Genomic DNA, 19,328 nt, shown 5'->3' with positions numbered 1-19,328 from the left:
AAGTAAAGTACTTTGCAATCAGTTTTTAAGCAGCTGGCCAGTTGATCACCACTCTCTATTGCAAAGGTTAAAACAAAGAATGACACCCCCTCCAAATAGTGCTACACTATGCAATGACATAACCAGCCTTTTCCTGTGTTTTTAATTCCCCTCCTAGAAAGTTCCTGAATATTCAGTGTCTCGAAAGTGGCTTCTGGGAAGAAGGTAGCTGTGTTCCAGTGTTGTGTAAGCCTCCCCCACCCGTCTTTGAGGGGATATACAACTGCACAAATGGCTTTGAGCTTGACAGCCAATGTGTTCTCAGCTGCAGCCCACAGAATAAGAAGGTAAGGATCATTCAGTATAGTGGCTGATCTACTAAATAGCCCAGAGCATCTAAGATTTCCATTGAAGGGCGGAAATAGCAAATTTGACAGTTCAACATTTTGGCTGCCTCCTTTTGCCTTGCTTGCTGCTATCTCTTGAGCAGGGGTCGGCAACCTAAGGTCCATGGGCCACAAGCGGCCCACGGGGGTCATTTAACCGGCCCACAAGCCAGCCCTGAACCGAGCCACCTGCTTGACAAGTCACTGCGTGCTGCGCTAAATCAGCGCGGCACAGGCACTCACTTTAGCGGTGCCAGAAATTTCATCTGCGCCAACACAGACGCCGGGAATTGCAGGGGTGCATGCTCCAGCCCACGGAAGGATCTCCACTGGAGTGAACTGGCTCAAGCGAGGTAAACCTTGCCAACCCCTGCTCTTGAGTTTGGTTTTATTTTGTTCTAGATAGAGAAACAGAGAGAAGGGTAGTCCAGCCTGTGGAAACAGGAGCAGGGAGGAAAACAAGAAGAAAAAAATCTGAATCCAATGTTGTTGAAGAGGCTTCGCGCGGCTATCGCTGAAGCCAGAACAGCAAGAGGGATCGCAGCAATCCCTCTTGCTGTTCTGGCTTCAGCGATAGCTGTGCAGTCTGCATTGGGCACCTCATCTGGATTTTTGCTCAAGACAGCATCGCAATGTCTGCAGAAGAAGAAAAAAAAATTATCATCAGAGTTGCAAAAGAGTCACGGTGGGTGACTGAGGGGTCCAGAGCTGCGTTAGCTGAGGGGGGGGGGTATTAACTGGGCTGACCCAGTCAGATGGGCAGCATATAAATAATAAAGTTGTTGTTGTTGTTGTTGTTGTTGTTGTTGTTGTTGTTGTTGTTGTTGTTGTTGTTAACAACCCACAGACAAACTTAAGAAGGTCTGCTGGGTGATGAGTTCTGCATCCTGTGTACTTTTAGGTCCCAATTCTTTGCACTAAAGATGGCTTGTGGACAGAGGAATTTAAATTGTGTGAAGATCTGCAGGGGGAATGTTCACCACCTGAAGAGCTTAACTCAGTGGAGTACAAGTGTGAGGAAGGCTATGGAATTGGTAAGAACTTCTCCCCTTATCTCCTGCAACCTCCTTTTTTCAGGTTCTTGGAAGAAAGCTTCTCCCCTTCCCTCCAAAAAGCCAAGTCTCTCACTTTCTTCAAGAATTAGGAAAAAGTTCATGAGTCACCAGTGATTTAATTGATGGTACATTTCAGATTAATTGCTGCTATAATAGTCTATGGATTAACTCAACAATGTTATTTTAATTTTTGATTGATTTATCTCATTATTGGAGGATTGGAGAAACCCAAAATTATCTGGAGATGGGGGGAGGTAAGTGCCTTTTCAGTGAGGAGGACATCATCTGGATGCTGCAGAAATAAATACATACATCAAATACTGATGGAAGCAGCTTCACATTAAACTCCATTGTGGATGAGCCCAGAGAGAAGCAGGGCATGGAAGCCAGCAGTTTTTATTGGATTTGGGTTTTCATCTGAGCTGGAGAAGAATTTTGGACCTCACCACCTTCATTCAAAGGCTATTGAGCAGCCTAGAAGTTTGGGCTGTGTATCATAAATGCCGAGCAGTCCAAACTTTAGAACTATTCATATCTTTGCACACGACTTCCTGTGGCTTTTGGATCACAGGCATCATGAGTGCAAGATTGGTGTTGTAGCCTCTTAGAGTCTCAAAGTGGGAGGCAACATGAAGGGCTTAGGTAGAGCTTCACAATGCCCAGGTGCAAAAGGTAATTACCTGCTCTTTTACCCTTCAGGTGCTGTGTGCACACCTTCCTGTCTAATTCTCCCGAAAGATCCCGTAACACTGCCTGAAAATGTCACTGCAGATACCATGGACCACAGATTGAAGCCTACTAGAGTCCAGGTAAAGTGGCCCAGGTGATGTGGAAGGCAGTATATAAATTATCAAAAGTAAAGTAAACCTGTGCTAGAAGTATTACCACCAGCCGTTCCCACCTTAGTTGTTCTGGCTTGTTGCTATGCAAGAAGCTTCCCTGGTGATCTGCAGAACCAAAATGGGGGAGATTTTTGTTAAAAAGCTCTGCCAGGCTCTAATTCTCTACCCCCCCCCCACCTTGGATGATTTTTGAAAATTCAGGTCATACATTGAGTGATCCTTGGCTGGCTACATTTAGGGTCATCCATATGTTTGGTCAGGAAGCCATTCACTTTACTTGAATTAGCTTCATTTGCTCATAGTAATGTCAGCACGTAGCTAAACATCATTGACTCCATACCATTTTGATGTCATCACTTCTAGTACATGGTCCCTCAATAGCCAAGATCAGTCAAAAAGTTACAAGAGCACAGAGAAATGACCACTGAAGTAGCAACAAAGAGTGTCAGCACTGGAGTATTATTGGCTGCCAACAATCACAAAAAATAAGGGATTAATGATTTCTCATTCTGTCCTCCCAGAACCACTGTTTTGAAGGAGGGGACTGAATGAATGTAAAGAGTATTCAACAGGGATTTCACTTGAATGAAGCTTAACAGGTGGGGCAGATGCTGGAACTCTCTGACATCCTCTGAAGCTCACATGTTTCTGGGAAGTGGAAATACATGTGTACAGAAAAGATGCACATGAGTATTCTAGCAGGAAGGGGTAAATTAAATGTGGCAAGAGCATTACAGTGCAACCTCGGGTTAAGAACCTGAAACTGTTCTTAACCTGAAACTGTTCTTAACCTGAGGTACCACTTTAGCTAATGGGGCCTCCCACTCCTGCCGCGCAATTTCTGTTCTCATCCTGAAGCAAAGTTCTTAACCCGAGGTACTATTTCTGGGTTAGTGGAGTCTGTAACCTAAAGCAGTGTTCCCCAACCTTGGGCCTCCAGCTGTTTTTGGACTACAACTCCCATCATCCCTCGCTAGCAAGACCAGTGGTCAAGGATGATGGGAATTGTAGTCCAAAAACAGCTGGAGGCCCAAGGTTGGGGAACACTGACCTAAAACGTCTGTAACCTGAAGTGTCTGTAACCCGAAGTACCACTGTAGTCTGGAAACAACTGCAGATTCCCTCTTCTCTTCAGCTGTGGTTCCATTCCAAGCTGTCTTGGTCCAAGCTGGTTTTGGTCTGAATATTTGGCTAGGATTTCCAATTTCTTGCTAATGGCTGACTTAGGAACTATTGCCCTGTTTCCCCTCCATGGAATGGCTAAAATGCCTCAGATATTATAACTTCTTTGTTTTCCCTTAATTGGGTCTATCAAGAATGATATTTCTGAAAATAAAACTGAAGCATACTGAAAGCACAGTGGAAGGGAAAATAAAAGCAGAGAGTACTATCAAGAGCCAGAGTTTCAAACCAAGATTACCCTGTTCCTCCGAAGAATTTTCAGGAAGTGTGGGAACGCTCAGGGTTTCATTCATTTGGACACTGCTGTGTGTTAGGTTGAATCAGCCATGTGGGATATGTTGCAGCAGGGAAGGGGGTTGTTTTGTGGCCCTGCTCTGCAGGGTCTGTCATTCTGAACTGGAAAGAAGGCCTTGAGTTGGAATTCTCCAACACCGGTTGCTAAGACACATATCCTTTGTTTATTTTCTCAATTCCTCGAATGCTTTGTACATTTCTGATTCACTTCTCTTCCTCCTGGACTTGACTGTCTGCAAAGCTTTGTCCCAAGTGCAAGATTGCATGTGAAATCTGTAGCACTTCACAGGTGGAATCTTTGAATGTAAACATTACAGATCATTGGTCATTCTGGTAATACTTAATCTTTAATACTTAAAGCAGGAATGAAGAACCTGGAGCCCTCCAGACTATAGCTCCCATTTTCCTGACCATCAGCCAAGGAGCTGCTAATTCAACAATATCTGATAGGCCAACAGTTCCTAATTTCTTACATTCAGTGATACTGTAGAGAGGCACACCTTAATTCCTGCACCACATGAAACTTTCTGCTTTTTCCTTTCTTCAGAGTATCGTGTGCACTGGAAGACTGGAGTGGCATCCAGATCCGAAAGCCATTCATTGTATTTCTTCATGCGAGGTAAGGAGTGTGTGTTTATGCAGAATGGATAAATGGTGCCAGATTCTAGTGTCTTTGCATCTTCTCTTGTGACACACCAGGCTGACAAAATTGAAGATCCCATTTTCTGAAATGCAGAGGTTTGAAGGTTTATGTTTTTGCAAAGTAGAAACCACCACCAAAAATTCATCTAGTCATACCCCATGCAATGCATGCTTTACTTGAAAGCATCCTTGACAGAAGAAGAGAGAAGAAGAGTTTGGATTTGATATCCCGCTTTATCACTACCCAAAGGAGTCTCAAAGCGGCTAACATTCTCCTTTCCCTTCCTCCCCACAACAAACACTCTGTGAGGTGAGTGAGGCTGAGAGACTTCAAAGAAGTGTGACTAGCCCAAGGTCACCCAGCAGCTGCATGTGGAGGAGCAGGGAAGCGAACCCGGTTCACCAGATTACGAGTCCACCGCTCTTAACCACTACACCACACTGGCTCAGCTAAAGCATCCATGACAGATGGCCGTCCAATCTCTGCTTAAAAACCTCCAAGGAAGGAGCATCCATCATCTCCTGGGAGAGTCCATTCCACTGTCAAACAGCTCTTAATGTCAGGAAGGTCTTTCTGATGGTGAATTGGAATCTCCCTTCTTGTAACCTGAATCCATTGGATTGAGTCCTACCTTCCAGAGCTATGCAAAACAAGCTTCCTCGTTCTTCCATGTGACAGCCCATTAGATATTTGAAGAAGGCTATCGTACCTCTGACAGGAAGAGCTGTTTGACAGTGGAACGGTCTCCCTCTGGAGGTGGTGGGCTCTCCTTCCTTGGAGGTTTTTAAGTAGAGGTTGGATGGCCATCTGTCATGGATGCTTTAGCTGAGATTCCTGCATTGCAGGGGGTTAGACTAGATGACCCTTGGGGCCCCTCCCAACTCTAGACTTCTCTGATCATCTCCTAGTCTCCTCTTTCCCAGGCTAAACATACCCAGCTCCCCCAACCATTCCTTTTAAAGCTTGGTTTTCAGACCCTTGGTCATCTTGTAGCCTTCTTCTGCACATGTCCTAGCTTGTCAACATCCTTCTTAAATTGTAGTGCCCAGAACTGGACACAGGGCTGGTCTGACCAAGGCTGTGAATTGTTACCCAGCTACCATTTTGAGAATTCTTTGGAGGGAGGGGTGGGCATGACAGTTTGAGTTGTGTTCCGCAGAAGACCCTGAGCTGTAAAGGGGGGTGGGGAAACATACACCTCAGGTTATTTAGTTATGTCATCTGGATTTCTTTCTCTCTCCTGTCTCTGGTGCTTGAACAGCTTAACTTCCCAGCTTCCCTCTTGTCCTTGGCCTATCAATCTTCTGTCCGTTTCAGTCCCTTTTTGCCAGGAGGTTGGGAGTAGAGAGGAATGAGGCATTTGGAAACCCAAAAAGAAGGGTGAAAAAAGTGGGGACAGGGAAAGGCATTTGGAAAGCTCATCAGGGATGTCAGCTGGTGGTGGAACGGACTGTGAATTACTGAAGCTACCCGCGAAGTTCATCCTAGTACTATCATGAGAAAAACAGATGACCAAAAATGCTAAAATGGCTGGATGAGGGATGGATAGCCAGAGCACAGAGTGACTTGGAATCTGCTGGTGAAACCAGTGATCAATTTTAGAGCTGTTGACAATTCCTAATATAGTCTAGTAGCTTGAGTCCCTGAATTTTGCCTGGATAACTATTGATTGGGTAAATGGAGAGATTTGTGCCCTGCTCTTGGGCCAGGTAACTAGACAAAGGGTAGTCAAGTGGCATGAGCAAAAGCCAGCTTAAAAATCATTTTATTTGCCCCTTCCCAGTGTCCCACCAAGCACGAGAGTATTCTTTATTGTTATTTATATTGTTATCTCACCCATCCTCCAAGTCACTCAGGATGGCATTCATGTCCACGTCTTCTCAGTCTGCTATTGCACACTTGGATCCACTATCCACTGCATCACTTAAGTACAAACATTGCAGTGTTTTACTTGTACAGAAAGGAAATTGCAGAGATACTCAAGTTGCTGTCTCTGTTTGGGCTTTTGTATTCATGGAGCTGTGCACTCTGTATAATGATGAAGCCTTCAGTCCCTGGTGATACCAGTCTTCTTATAGAGCTTGCCTTTGAAGGGGCTGTATTTTGCAAGAATAAAGCCCTCTACGAATACAAGAGATTCACCCCAATGTTAACGGTAAACAGGTGCCGCTTCAATTTGAATTTCTGCTGCTGCTGAAGGTGTCACAGATGCATTAAAAGATTTTTAACACAAAAAAGGGTGTGCCAAGGTCCTGATGAGGATGATTAATTTAGGGGAGAGCAGTGGTATCACAATTAGTCCTAAGGTATGCACATTCCATATCTCCACATACAAAGCCTCAACCTTGAAATCTCTATTTTGAAAAAATGCTTTTGCATTTGAGAGCTTTTGTTTCACTTCTACACACTGCAGGCCTTTAATGCAACTGGACCCAACTGCTGTTTTCCTGGCAGAATGCGAGGCAGCCTACCGTGGGTTAATCGTCCCCTTCCACTTTGCCCAGGAAACTTTATCATCACTTCTGCCGCTCCTCTATATACTTCCAGTCTTGTTCATGCCTCAACCTGAGCAGAAGTCCTTTTTGATCCTCTGCATTTTCCTGTCAACTGCTGTGCTTCTTTCCTCCCCAAGCTTTCGAATGTATCTTTCCCCAGTCTTTTCTTCTTTTTCTACTGCAAAACAAACAAAGTTTCCTGCCCCTGCCTGCCACTTACCTTGAAGAGATCACACACTGGGTCATTGTCATCCCCTGCTCTGTTTTCTTTCGTGGCCAAAATGTAGGTTAGATTCTTGGGGAGGACACTGGTCTTGTCAGATATGAAGGCTTGTTTCCAAAGAAACTCAAAACGTGCAACTTGTATAGGGCAGCATTTGATGTTATAGCATGTGGATTCAGAATTAGTAGCAGCCCCAGCTGCAATTCACAGATGTCCCTGGAAAAAGGGATATACTGATAAAGCACTCTGGGAATTGTAGCTTTGTGAGGGGAATACGGGTTTCGTCGCAATGCTCAGCACCCTTAGCAAAATGCAGCTCCCATGGCTGTTTAAAGTGGTATTCATGATGCTGCAAATACGTGATGTGAATGTGCTCTTGGTTGGGTTGTGGGAATTCCATTCACCCTTCAGCTGTCACGCTTGAATCAGCCCTTGGAAGGCTTTCACTAGTGCCCAAAGGCACGGGTCTGTGCTTTCAGAATGTAAGCTTCCTTTATTGGCAACTTCAGTGTGTTCCGTTTTTGAAGTGAGTTGCTCTGGCGTTGTCATGCAAAGGCAAAGATGAGATTCTCAATAAAATGACCAGAGCTGGGAATGCGGGAGAAAGATGCCACACAGAAGACTCCCTTCCTCATGCCTGGAAGCTTAACAGGAGAGCAATTGCCAGGCCACATCAGGATCCTGTGGTTGATCTTCCCCCATGCTCTGGTCTCCAGCGGTGGTCGGTACCAGTTGTTTCAGAGCATGGTGGTGTCTCCTTTTAATCCCACTGTGGTTGACGCTGTCTTTGGCTCTGGAGGGTTGGGTTTATGACAGAATTTGACAGCTGGTGGTCTTCCAACTGGCTCTTCCTTTCTGTGGCAGCAGCCTCTCTTTGCAGTCAAGAGGCCTGAGGGCTGCTCCATGCGTGGTGACATTTCTACACTCGAGTAGTGAGATCTATGTGGGAAAGCAGCAGGTGGAGAAGAAACTGGCATACAGCAACTAAGTGAAGGATGAGGATAGCAATAGACAATGAAGGTCTCGAGGCAGAAAAGATTAATGAAGGAATAAAGTTAGTGATTAACAAATACATTTCAAATGCCTTGCCATATTTGTTACACAAATGTCATCCTCAAAATACAAAGTTGTCTAGGATGCAGCAGCAGCACCATCTTCCTTTAACAATTAAGTTCAGGCAGATTATTCTGAAAGATGCACACCCCGAAGTGATAATACTCTGCTTGCATCAACTGTCACAGCTCAAGAGGAGGCCAGTTTTCATTAAGTTCTCATGAAACGAGCTGGCATAGCTGCTGTTACTAATTCTGTCACTTGAGTAACTGACAATTATTTGGATCCCTTGGAACAATCCGTATACTCTCTATGGTTATAGTTCATTATTAAGCAGATGAAACAGATCATTTTGGATTTTCTTTAAGAGGGGGATAAAAGTAAAGGGACCCCTGACCGTTAAGCCAAGTCGCAGACAACTCTGGGGTTGTGGTGCTCATCTTGCTCTATAGGCCGAGGGAGCCGGCGTTTGTCCACAGACAGTTTCCGGGTCATGTGGCCAGCATGACTAAGCCGCTTCTGGCAAACCAGAGCAGCGCACGGAAATGCCGTTTACCTTCCTGCTGGAGCAGTACCTATTTATCTACTTGCACTTGATGTGCTTTCGAACTGCTAGGTGGGCAGGAGCAGGGACCGAGCAACGGGAGCTCACCCTGTTGCGGGGATTCGAACCGCCAACCTTCTGATCGGCAAGCCCTAGGCTCTGTGGTTTAGACCACAGTGCCACCCATGTCCCTTAAGAGGGGGGTACATAAGCACAACTGAATGGGTGACATGAATGTGTACAACTGCCAAAATAGATCAAGGCTGTATACACACCATACATTTAAAACACATTTAGAGCCCATGATTTCCCACAATGAATCCTGGGAACTGTAATTTGCTAAGTATGCTGGGAATTGCAGCTTTGTGAGGAATAATTTATGCTTTCTAGGATTCTTGGGGACATATGGTGGACAGATGATAAAAAGACAAGTAAAAGAAAGGACTTAATTCCCACAGCACATAGTTAAACCCTGGAACTCGCTTTCAGAAAGGATTAATGGAGAAGGATTGGACACATTAATGGAGGTGAGGGCTATTGATGAATCCTAGCAATGCTTTGAAAACCAGTTGCTGGAAACCAAAGGAGGGGAGAGGGCTCTGGTGTTTGGGTCCTGTCTGTGGGCATCTAGTTGGTCACTGTGAAAACAGGATGGTGAACTTGATGAGCCCTCAGCCTGGCCTTGCTCAGTATTGCCTACCCTGGCACAGGTTCTTGAGGGTTTCGGGCAGGGGACAGGCCCAGCCCTACCAGGAGATGCTGGGAATTGAACCTTAGGCTTCCTCAACCTCGGCCCTCTGGGTTTTCTTACAGCCTACAACTCCCATGATCCCTACCTAGCAGGACTATTGGTTAGGAACGCTGGGAATTGTAGTCTCAAAACATCTGGAAGGACCAGGTTGAGGAAGCCTGGACTAGTTGAGATTCCTGCATTGCAGGGGGCTGGACTGAATGGCCTTTGGGGTATCTTCCAGCTCTACAATTCTACGGTTCTGAGACCTTTTGCATGCAAAGCTTGTGCCAGTGGACCATAGACCTTCCCCTTTCACTGGCCATCTCCATTTCTTACCCAAATGCTCCAAATTCTTACCAAATTCTATGGGAAACCTGAAGCCACCCTGAGTGCAGCATAGACAGTTGAAGCCTTTCTCACAGGGAAGAGGCTTTTGGATTATAATTGTGGGCAGGCTAGCAGGGGGCTGGCAATGGGGAGATAGAGGTTTCAGACAGTATGTGGGTTTGGCATGGGGCTTTTGGAGAGCTTTAAAGCCAAGCATCTGTCATAAGAGTCTTCTGGATCAAGCCAAGGACCCGTCTAGTCCAGAATCCTGTTCTGTCAGTGGCCAGCCAGATGCCTGTGGGAAAACAGCAAGCGGGACACAAGCAGGAGAGCATTTTCCCCTCTTGTGGTTTTCAGAAGCACGGCTGCCTCCAACTGTGGAGCCAGAGCAGAGCCATCGTGGCTAATAGCCCTCCATAGCCCTCTCCTCCTCCATGAATTCATCTAATCCTCTTTTAAAGCCACCCAAGGTTGGTGGCCATCACTGACTCTTATGGGTGCTGCATGGTGAAGTCCTCCAGGAGTCTTGGCTGACCACAAACTTGACATGAGCCCACAGTGTGACGCGGCAGCTAAAAAAGCCAATGCAATTCTGGGCTGCATCAATAGGAGTATAGCATCTAGATCAAGGGAAGTAATAGTGCCACTGTATTCTGCTCTGGTCAGATCTCACCTGGAGTACTGTGTCCAGTTCTGGGCACCACAATTCAAGAAGGACGCTGACAAACTGGAACGTGTCCAGAGGAGGGCAACCAAAATGGTCAAAGGCCTGGAAACGATGCCTTATGAGGAACGGCTAAGGGAGCTGGGCATGTTTAGCCTAGAGAAGAGGAGGTTAAGGGGTGATATGATAGCCATGTTCAAATTTATATATTTGATGTCACATAGAGGAGGGAGAAAGGTTGTTTTCTGCTGCTCCAGAGAAGCGGACACGGAGCAATGGATCCAAACTACAAGAAAGAAGATTCCACCTAAACATTAGGAAGAACTTCCTGACAGTAAGAGCTGTTCGACAGTGGAATTTGCTGCCAAGGAGTGTGGTGGAGTCTCCTACTTTGGAGGTCTTTAAGCAGAGGCTTGACAACCATATGTCAGGAGTGCTCTGATGGTGTTTCCTGCTTGGCAGGGGGTTGGACTCGATGGCCCTTGTGGTCTCTTCCAACTCTATGATTCTATGATTCTATGATTTTATTTGTCCTGAATCTTCCAGTTGCATTTGATGTTCATGGGCTCCAGTGTTAAGACAGAAAGAGCAAACCTTTTTTCTAGCCACTTTCTCCACGCCACGCATAATGTTATTAACTTCTATCATGTCGCCTTTTGCTTCTCCACACCAAAGACACTGCAGCCTTTCTTCATAGGGGAGTCCTTCCACACACTTGATCATTCTGGTTGTCTTTTTCTGAACCTTTTCCAACTGTCATCAACCCGGTCAAAAAGTAACGAAGAGAGACGAGGATTGTGCCAACTCTCAGCTTCAAAGCATATACAGGGTTTTGTCCCGGGCCTGTAGTTGTTCAATGTCTTCATTAAATGACTTGGATGAAGGAATTGAGGGGATGCTCATCAAATTTGCAGATGGCACCAAACTGGGAGGGGTAGCTAATGCCACAGAGGACGGATTCAGAATTCAGAATGACCTTAACAGATTGGAGAACTGGGCGCAAGCTAACAAAATGAATTTCAATAGGGGCAAATGTAAGTTTCTGCATTTAGGCAGGAAGAACCAGATGCACAAATACAAGATGGGAGACACCTGGCTTACTAGCAGTACATGTGAAAAGGATCTAGGGGTCTTGGTGGACCACAAGCTTAAGATGATTCAACAGCAGCAGAAGCAGCAAAAAAGTGCATGCTATTCTAGGCTGCATCAACAGAAGTCCAGATCAAGGGAAGTAATAGTACCACTCTATTCTGCCTTCCACACCTGGAATACTGTTTCTGTTTCTGGGCACCACAATTTAAGAAGAGAGCAACCAGGATGATCAGGGGTCTAGAAACTAAGCCTTACAGGAGCACTTGAAGGAGCTGGGTATGTTTAGCCTGGAAAAGAGGAGACTGAGAGGAGATAAGATGGCCATCTTCAAATATCTCAAGGGCTGTCACATGGAGAAGGGAGCATGCTTGTTTTCTCCTGCTCTGGAGGACAGGACTCGAACAAATGGCTTCAAGTTGCAAGAAAGGAGATTCCAACTAAACATTCAGAAAACCTTTCTGACAGCAAGAGCTGTCAATAGCGGAATGGTCTCTTTTGGGACTCTCCTTCCTTGGAGGTGATTATCAGAAGTTGGATGGCCATCAGTCATAGATGCTTTAGTTGAGATTCCTGCATTGCAGGGGGTTGGACTAAATGACTCTTGGGGTCCAACTCTACAGTTCTATGACTCTATGATTCTGTGAGTGGTAGAATAACGCTTCTGCTAAAAGGAAATAAAGAGCTACAGAGGGCAGGAGGTGTCATCACCAGGGCCAGATTTAGATTTGATGAGGCCCTAAGCTACTGAAGGTTATGGGGCCCTTTATACATCCAGCTGTCCTTTGTCAACAACAAATTGTCGCTGTTTTTTGTGTTGAATATATGCTAGATGGTAATTTATGGACCTAATAGGTATCTAAAGCCATTTGCACATAACAAAATATTTATTTTATCAAAATAATTGTTGAACTGAAATACAATTAAGAAGAAGTATATTCATAGTGAATTTTTTGGGGGGGCCCCAAGAGAGTGGGTCCCTAAGCTATAGTTTGTTTAGCTTATATGTAAATCCGGCACTGGTCATCACACCGACAGTGGCAAACATGACCCTGGGGGGAATTGGGTTGCTACCTTTCTGTTGCAACGCAGATCTTCAGTGCAGAAGCAGTGGGAGGGAATTCCTTAATCTTCTCTCAGCTGGCCACTTTCCACAATGCAACCACCCCCACCCCTGCACTTCTTAGACACCACCAAGCATGAAACTGCTTTGGGGAGAGGGGTTGCAGAGGACAAGTTACAAACCTGCCACTTGGTCCTCTTCTGCAAATCATCCACCAGTGGAGATCAGCAACAAGCTCACAGAGTCACAGTACTTACTGCTGTCTGAGGGATCGTCTGGGCTTGCACTTGCCCTGCTGCTTCCCCCCAGGAAAACCAGATCTCTACTGCTGAATCGGAGCAAACATCAACTGGGTTTTATGCAGATTGATGTTTGCTCTGGTTTTGGCACGAAAGACCAGGATTCCCGGGGGAAGCATCAGGGCGAACAGAAAACCTATCCAGTAAGTGGAAGAGTGGAGGAGCCCAAAGTCATTCTGTGTGTTTGCTTAGCTTGAGGGCCCCCTCCTCTTTCTTACTCTTTGCTGCAGTGCTTCTTCTGACTCCCCCTGTATTTACATTAGCTGCTTTGCATTTGTGCAGCCTTTTGTGTCTTATCAAGTAGGCAGAAGAAACAGGTAGACATTTTTTAAAGCTTTGATCTGAATGGGAGCCAAGGAGTGGTTGCCTCCTGCTGAAACAAGCCCCTCAGCTGAAGGGAGCAGTCAGAAGCGCCGTAGCCCCTCCACCATCTACCATCCAGCACGGTTTTTCCTCCCTTTTTAAGTCCTGCAATATAAACTTGGCAGAAACCAGATGCGAAATGGGCCCGGAGGCCCCTGTGGCTTTGAGGCTTGTTTTCCATAACCCATTCTATCCTGTCGCATATTTAAGCAAGTGTTGGCTTGGGCAGAGGTTTAAAAAGGCCGACTGCTGTGGGTAGCAACCCAGGCTGGTGTTGTCAAGATGAAACCATTACCCCAAAGGTGAAAAACACCAGAGACAACAACCAATGTAAGGGATTACTCAAACGAGGTACGAAAATGGAGCAATCAATGTTCCTAACGTCCCAACTACACAAGGTTGGTTGGTTAGCTGGTTTTAAACAAACAACGGCATTGCAAAGTTACAAAATACCCAAATGAAATTCCCTGGTTAATCTGATACGCTGCCATATAATGGCTATATCTGGAAGTCCACAACATTCCTGGTCATTGGACCTGTTTCCACAAATCCTTCATCAGAGGCCAAATTACAGCTTTGTTTTGTTATCCAGATAGAAAGCTTTGGTGTTTCCTTACACACACGAACACACACATGTAAAAAAACAAAACCACTTGACTGGAGGCAGATGGGGTTTATTTTAGGGAGTCAGCAGTACCAGCCATTGCATTCACAATAGCCTTGGCAAAAGGAAACTGGCCAAAACTTCCCCATTCTGGTTTCCTCTCTTGTTTGCACTCCGATTCATTTAATATTACAAAGACCAAGACGGATTCTTTCTTTCTTTCTTTCTTTCTTTCTTTCTTTCTTTCTTTCTTTCTTTCTTTCTTTCTTTCTTTCTTTCTTTTTTTCTTTCTTCCATTTGCTGTGTCCCAGGCACTCATTTGAGGGCAGGAGGATGGGAATCCATATGGCACCATGCTTGAGCTCTGCATTCAATGCACTCTCCCACCTCCCTGGTTGATCCAGATTTTTCCTTGCCAGGAAAAAAAATCCATTTAGTCCTGTAAAGATGTGAAAACTCTAAAGGTGTAGCTGTGTCAAAGCGGAACCATTTATGTTTCATTTGTTTGTGATGCAACTTGTGGTATTTTTTTGGTGGGGAGTGGGGATGAGCTATTGCCATGCCTCCTCAGTTCCAGTTTGACTCATTTGGGGATGCCTGAGCCATTAGCAGTTTAGTCCTGCTGGCCACATGACCTGGAAAAGCTGTCTGTGGACAAACGCTGGCTCCCTTGGCCTGAAAGCGGAGATGAGCGCCGCACCCCAAAGTCGAATTCGACTGGACTTAACTGTCCAAGGATCCTTTACTGCCTGAGCCATTTCATTTCCAGGAAATATGGGGAGGGTGTTGCTTTTGTTTTCATGAAAAGAGGGGTGCCTATCTTACTAGGCATAGGGTTTGTTTATTTTTAATCTTAATACTAGTGTGGGGCTTGCTCACCATCAGAAAGCCTGGGTAGTTTGAGTCTCAATGAAAGCTTCCCATCATCAAGCTGTGGGAAGGGGGGGGGGCTTTGTATGGCTTGACAAGAGATTTCCCGTTCACTCCTCCCTGTGAGTCTACACACGAAGAGCATGGAACAAATATGCTCTGAGAGCCACACTGAGAGCCAGTGTGGTGTAGTGGTTAAGAGCGGTAGTCTCGTAATCTGGGGAGCCGGGTTCGCGTCTCCGCTCCTCCACATGCAGCTGCTGGGTGACCTTGGGCCAGTCACACTTCTTTGAAGTCTCTCAGCCCCACTCACCTCACAGGGTGTTTGTTGTGGGGGAGGAAGGGAAAGGAGAATGTTAGCCGCTTTGAGACTCCTTAAAGGGAGTGAAAGGCGGGATATCAAATCCAAACTCCTCTTCTTCTTCTTCTTCTTCCGTTGGTGTTGAACACCACTGCAGCTTAGTGAGTGATTTATGCTGGAGGTGCAAGGCGTCTGACGCTGGGATTCTACGCATGTCTCAGAATAAAAATTAAAATTGGATTGATATAGTGGGGGGGAAATGTTGAAATAATAGCAGGATATGTAGTGCCAATGGATCTTTTAACGTTTTGTTTGGGCTAATAAAGGATCAAATATTATTAGAAGACAGGTCATTAGTTCAGCAGTTCCTGACAGCTAGCTACTAGGGAACTGTTTATTTTAATGGGGGGGGGGAGAATCAGAAGCACTGGTGGAGGAAGAGGAGTGCGGGGGGAGCGCACTGCCCCCGGCAGCAGGATCCCAGTGTGGTGCCATCACGGCTGCCCTCCGCCTGCGCTGGGCGTCGTGCCCCTGCAGGCAGTGTGTCACGCCCCCAGGACATGCGCCAACCCTGCTCTCCACCACCCTGTGCCGTACCGGAGCATGAAGCTCTGCCACTGATCAGAACACCTTGGAAGAAAGGATAGGTGCGATGTTGTAAAGATGTAAAATGGACAAATATTGTGAGAATTAGTGGGGGGGGGGGAAACCTGATGATCTTTTTGGTTGAAAAATAGTGCAACAAGGTACAAGAGTTATAAACTAATTCTAATGGTTTTTTTTAAGTATAGCCTTAACTTTGTTTTCCTTTTCCTTTATATTCTGTATGATGTTCTGGTATATTCGTTAATGAGCTAATAAAAATTTTGCATGCGCACACACAAACAAACAAACAAACAAACAAACAAACAAACAAACAACCCAAGTGCAGATGCAGCAATTGTGATGCACAACAAGTGTCCCATCAGATACTTCCTGTGGCTGGACAACTGCAAAAACCACACCCTGCTTGTTACTTTGTGCGCATGCTCAGTGAGGTATGACAGGTAGCGTGTGGTGAGGAGCATGAACACAATAGGTACTTAGCATTCACTGCTCACTGGTATGGATGGGGTACTAAGGATGTGAACATTTGCAAAGGTGTGGGCTGGGCTGTGTTATTGCATATTCTGATAAAAGCAGAATGAGAAGGAAAAGAAATCTGCAGAAGTAATCCATGAGAAAGCACCCTTTCCTTCCTTCCTTCCTTCCTTCCTTCCTTGATGACATTTGTGTTTGAATGTTGGTGATTCAGTTTCAAATTCCTGAGCTACTGGAACTCACTCGCCCCACAGAGGTCTTGAAAAGGTATAAATGATGGCTGGTCCCCACTGTGGCTACCTAATAATTTCCAAAGAGAACTGAGGTAGAATAGCAGCCTATTGCCTAAGACTCAAAACATTGCTAGTTTTTATTTATTTATTTTATTATTAATCACTTTTATATACCACCTTTATCTCACGGGGATCTCAAGGTGGCAGACATGATTCTCCCCCTCCCCATGTCATCATCACAACAAGCTTGTGAGGAAGGTTAGACTCAGTCTCTAAGAGATGGTGACTGGCCCAAGGTCACCCAAGGAGCTTCATGGCTGAGTGGGGATTCGAACCCTGTTCTCCCAGGTCCTAGTCCAACACTCTGACCATTACACCAGGCTGGCTCTAGTCAGAATCATATCTCTACCATGAAGGTGGAGGCCCTTCCCTCCACTTTTCCACTTGCAATAAAACTACCTTACTTTAGGACTGCATTGACCGGAAAGCACATTTTAATTACAAATGCTTCCACTTGGTTCTCTGTTCTCTGTTAATGAGAATCACAAAGCCATACAAATACTTCAAGAGAGGTTCATGGGTGATTTAAGTCTAATTGTGTGAAAACCCTATTAGGAAAGGACTGGCGCTTTTTCGAAAAGCTTTGCCAGTGCTGCTCTCTGCTGGCTCTAGGTTGTTCAGGCTGGTTCAGTGTTGCAGCTTCATCTATGCTACTTTCAAAATAAATAACCAGGAAAGTGTTTTAAATTGGTGTTTTAATAACTCTTTTCACTGCAGATTAATTTGGGGAGGGGGGGTCTTTTAAAAAAATTGCTCTAAGCTTTTTTGAATTAAAAATGGCATAAAAGATTACAGGTAGATTTGTGAGTTTGCCTGGCTTTTGGCAGAGGCTGTTTCCTTGCATGGAAGTGCGTCTACTTTTGACATTTTTGAGCAAAAGGCAGATTGAGGAGGAGGAAAGCTTTCTCTTAAAAGCAGCACAGGGCTGAAATCTTGTGTCTTAGTGTCACAGATGAAGTTAAATTATTGGCAACTCGGCTGGCAATTTGTTCACCAAATGAGAGCTGCATCAAAAAATATGAGCCGTGAGTGGCAGCATTTCTGTTGCTGAATTGGCTGCTGTTGACTTAATGCAGTTGCTGAAAGTGCCATGCCTGGATTAGAGACCATGATACTAACGTTAAATAAGTTAGAGTTCTTGTTATTAAGTTGGAGTTCTTTTTTCTTGGATTAGAGACCAGCTAGGAAGGTCCTGGATCCAGAGTAGTAGTTGTCCTACAATCTGTAAGGAGAGAGCCTGTGCCTTCCACTTAAGGTATTGGGAAGACATCTACTGACAGTGCTATTTTGAAACGTTGTCCCACTGCATAACAGGCACTGAACAGGTTTCTTGCAGATTGTTACTGTAAGCCTGGTGTTAATCTTGATACGCAGATTTATAGAGGAGCTTCCATCATCTCCAGTTGCCTCCCAAGTTGTGTGCCCAGTGCAGCAGCCTTGGTGCAACACCCAGTAATCTTCTCTTCTCATTTTCTTCTGTGTTGTCCCTGAGTTTCCTTTTCTCCTGTGCATCTCAACACAGAAAGAGTGAAAAAAGACAGCAGGGAGGTGAGAAGCAGAGGATAAAATGAAAGGAATTCTGCAGCCATCAGATGGCCAAGAAAAATACTGAATCCAAACAATGAACATGGCAATTTTGTCTCACAGGCTGCATTCCCTAGTCATCTTCCAGTGGGGAGTCAGAAGCAGCCAAGAAATCTTGGGCTCATTGCCTCATCAACTTGCATGGGCAAATGTGTGTGTGTATGTGTTTGTCCGAGTAAGAAAGAGAATGGTGTACACATAGAGGCCTAGTGAAATGATGTAAGGCTGAAAGCCCATAGCCACAAACTTGCCTCTGCTGTTTTATGCCATGGGCCTCAGGCACCTCCAAACTTCCAATGTGTGTCAGCTGGTGAGCTGCTCCATGTGCATTTGGTCATGAAAGGTTTCATGATTTCTTGCTCCGCCCCCCCCCCGGGCCTCCTGCCATTCATAGGCCACTTGTGTTTCTTTTTGTAGTGTGAACTCAAATATGGAAATCCAGTTATTGGGTTTGCATTATCATATCTCAGCATGAAACAGAAGCGAGATCTTGTTGCTAAAGCCATCTGTAGTTTTTGCCACATCAGTTTGGTGCTGCCAGTGCATTGCTTGAAAGTACCACCATGTGGTACTCACTACAAGAGAGCATATGTTTGCTTCTTTCTGAGGGCCTGTCTCATCTACGAAGTGCCAGGAGTTGAAATCTAGATGTTCCCAGTCTGTGCTTATCAGAACTTTTTTCCAGGGTATTTGAGCCAGATAGATTTCCGTCTGCTGGTGCTCAGTCATTCACACTTGCCAGACTGTGCTAGGCCTGGCTCCAAAACAAACAAAAAAATAATAATAACTTCTTAGTGACTTGTAATAATGAGACTTCAGAATATTTTGCAGACCAATTGAACTGTTTCTCCCTTTTTCATACTACAGGTTGGAAATAATTATAGCCATTCAGATAAGTCCACAAAAGTTGGTAGCCCACAAAAAAGTTCACAAATACCATGTGGCACACCGACAGCATGAAAACCAGGAATCTAATTCCTGTACAGTTTCCAAGAGTTTCATTACCTGCTTCAACCTACAGATGAGCAGGTGACCATGGCATGAAGGAAGTCTTGAAGGATACATGCAGGAGGTCTAGCAGGCTGCTGTATTTGGTAAAGACAATTGAAGACTTCCTCTGCTTGATGTGGGATTGGGCATGAAAGCTGGGATTCATAGAATCATAGAATCATAGAGTTGGAAGAGACCACAAGGGCCATCGAGTCCAACCCCCTGCCAAGCAGGAAACTTCGCTTCTGCTGGAAGCTTGGAGGTCCTCTTTTTCTCTGCAGTTCTGAATCGGAACTCTGCAAGCACTTGGTGGAAGAAGTAGGTCCTGTTTTTAAAGCAAGACACGGGAGGTGAAGGGTGAGAGAAGAAACT

The 19,328-nt window shown here is 45.3% G+C and overlaps 1 protein-coding gene across 1 annotated transcript in view; it reads left to right on the top strand.

Annotated features, from left to right (window-relative positions):
* Nucleotides 1–19,328, top strand: part of PAPPA2 (pappalysin 2) — a 126,358-nt gene that overhangs the window by 95,190 nt on the left and 11,840 nt on the right. Inside the window, exons 17-20 of the mRNA XM_081194270.1 lie at nt 158–326; nt 1,267–1,399; nt 2,120–2,229; nt 4,286–4,357. Coding sequence (XP_081050396.1) covers nt 158–326; nt 1,267–1,399; nt 2,120–2,229; nt 4,286–4,357 — 484 coding nt within the window. The remainder of the gene's footprint in view (nt 1–157; nt 327–1,266; nt 1,400–2,119; nt 2,230–4,285; nt 4,358–19,328) is intronic.

This window comes from Podarcis bocagei (assembly GCF_964188305.1).
Source record: "Podarcis bocagei genome assembly, chromosome: 5".
In the NCBI taxonomy this organism is placed as follows: Eukaryota; Metazoa; Chordata; class Lepidosauria; order Squamata; family Lacertidae; genus Podarcis; species Podarcis bocagei.
Note: the sequence above shows the minus strand (reverse complement) of the source record. Positions and strands in the feature narration are given on the sequence as shown.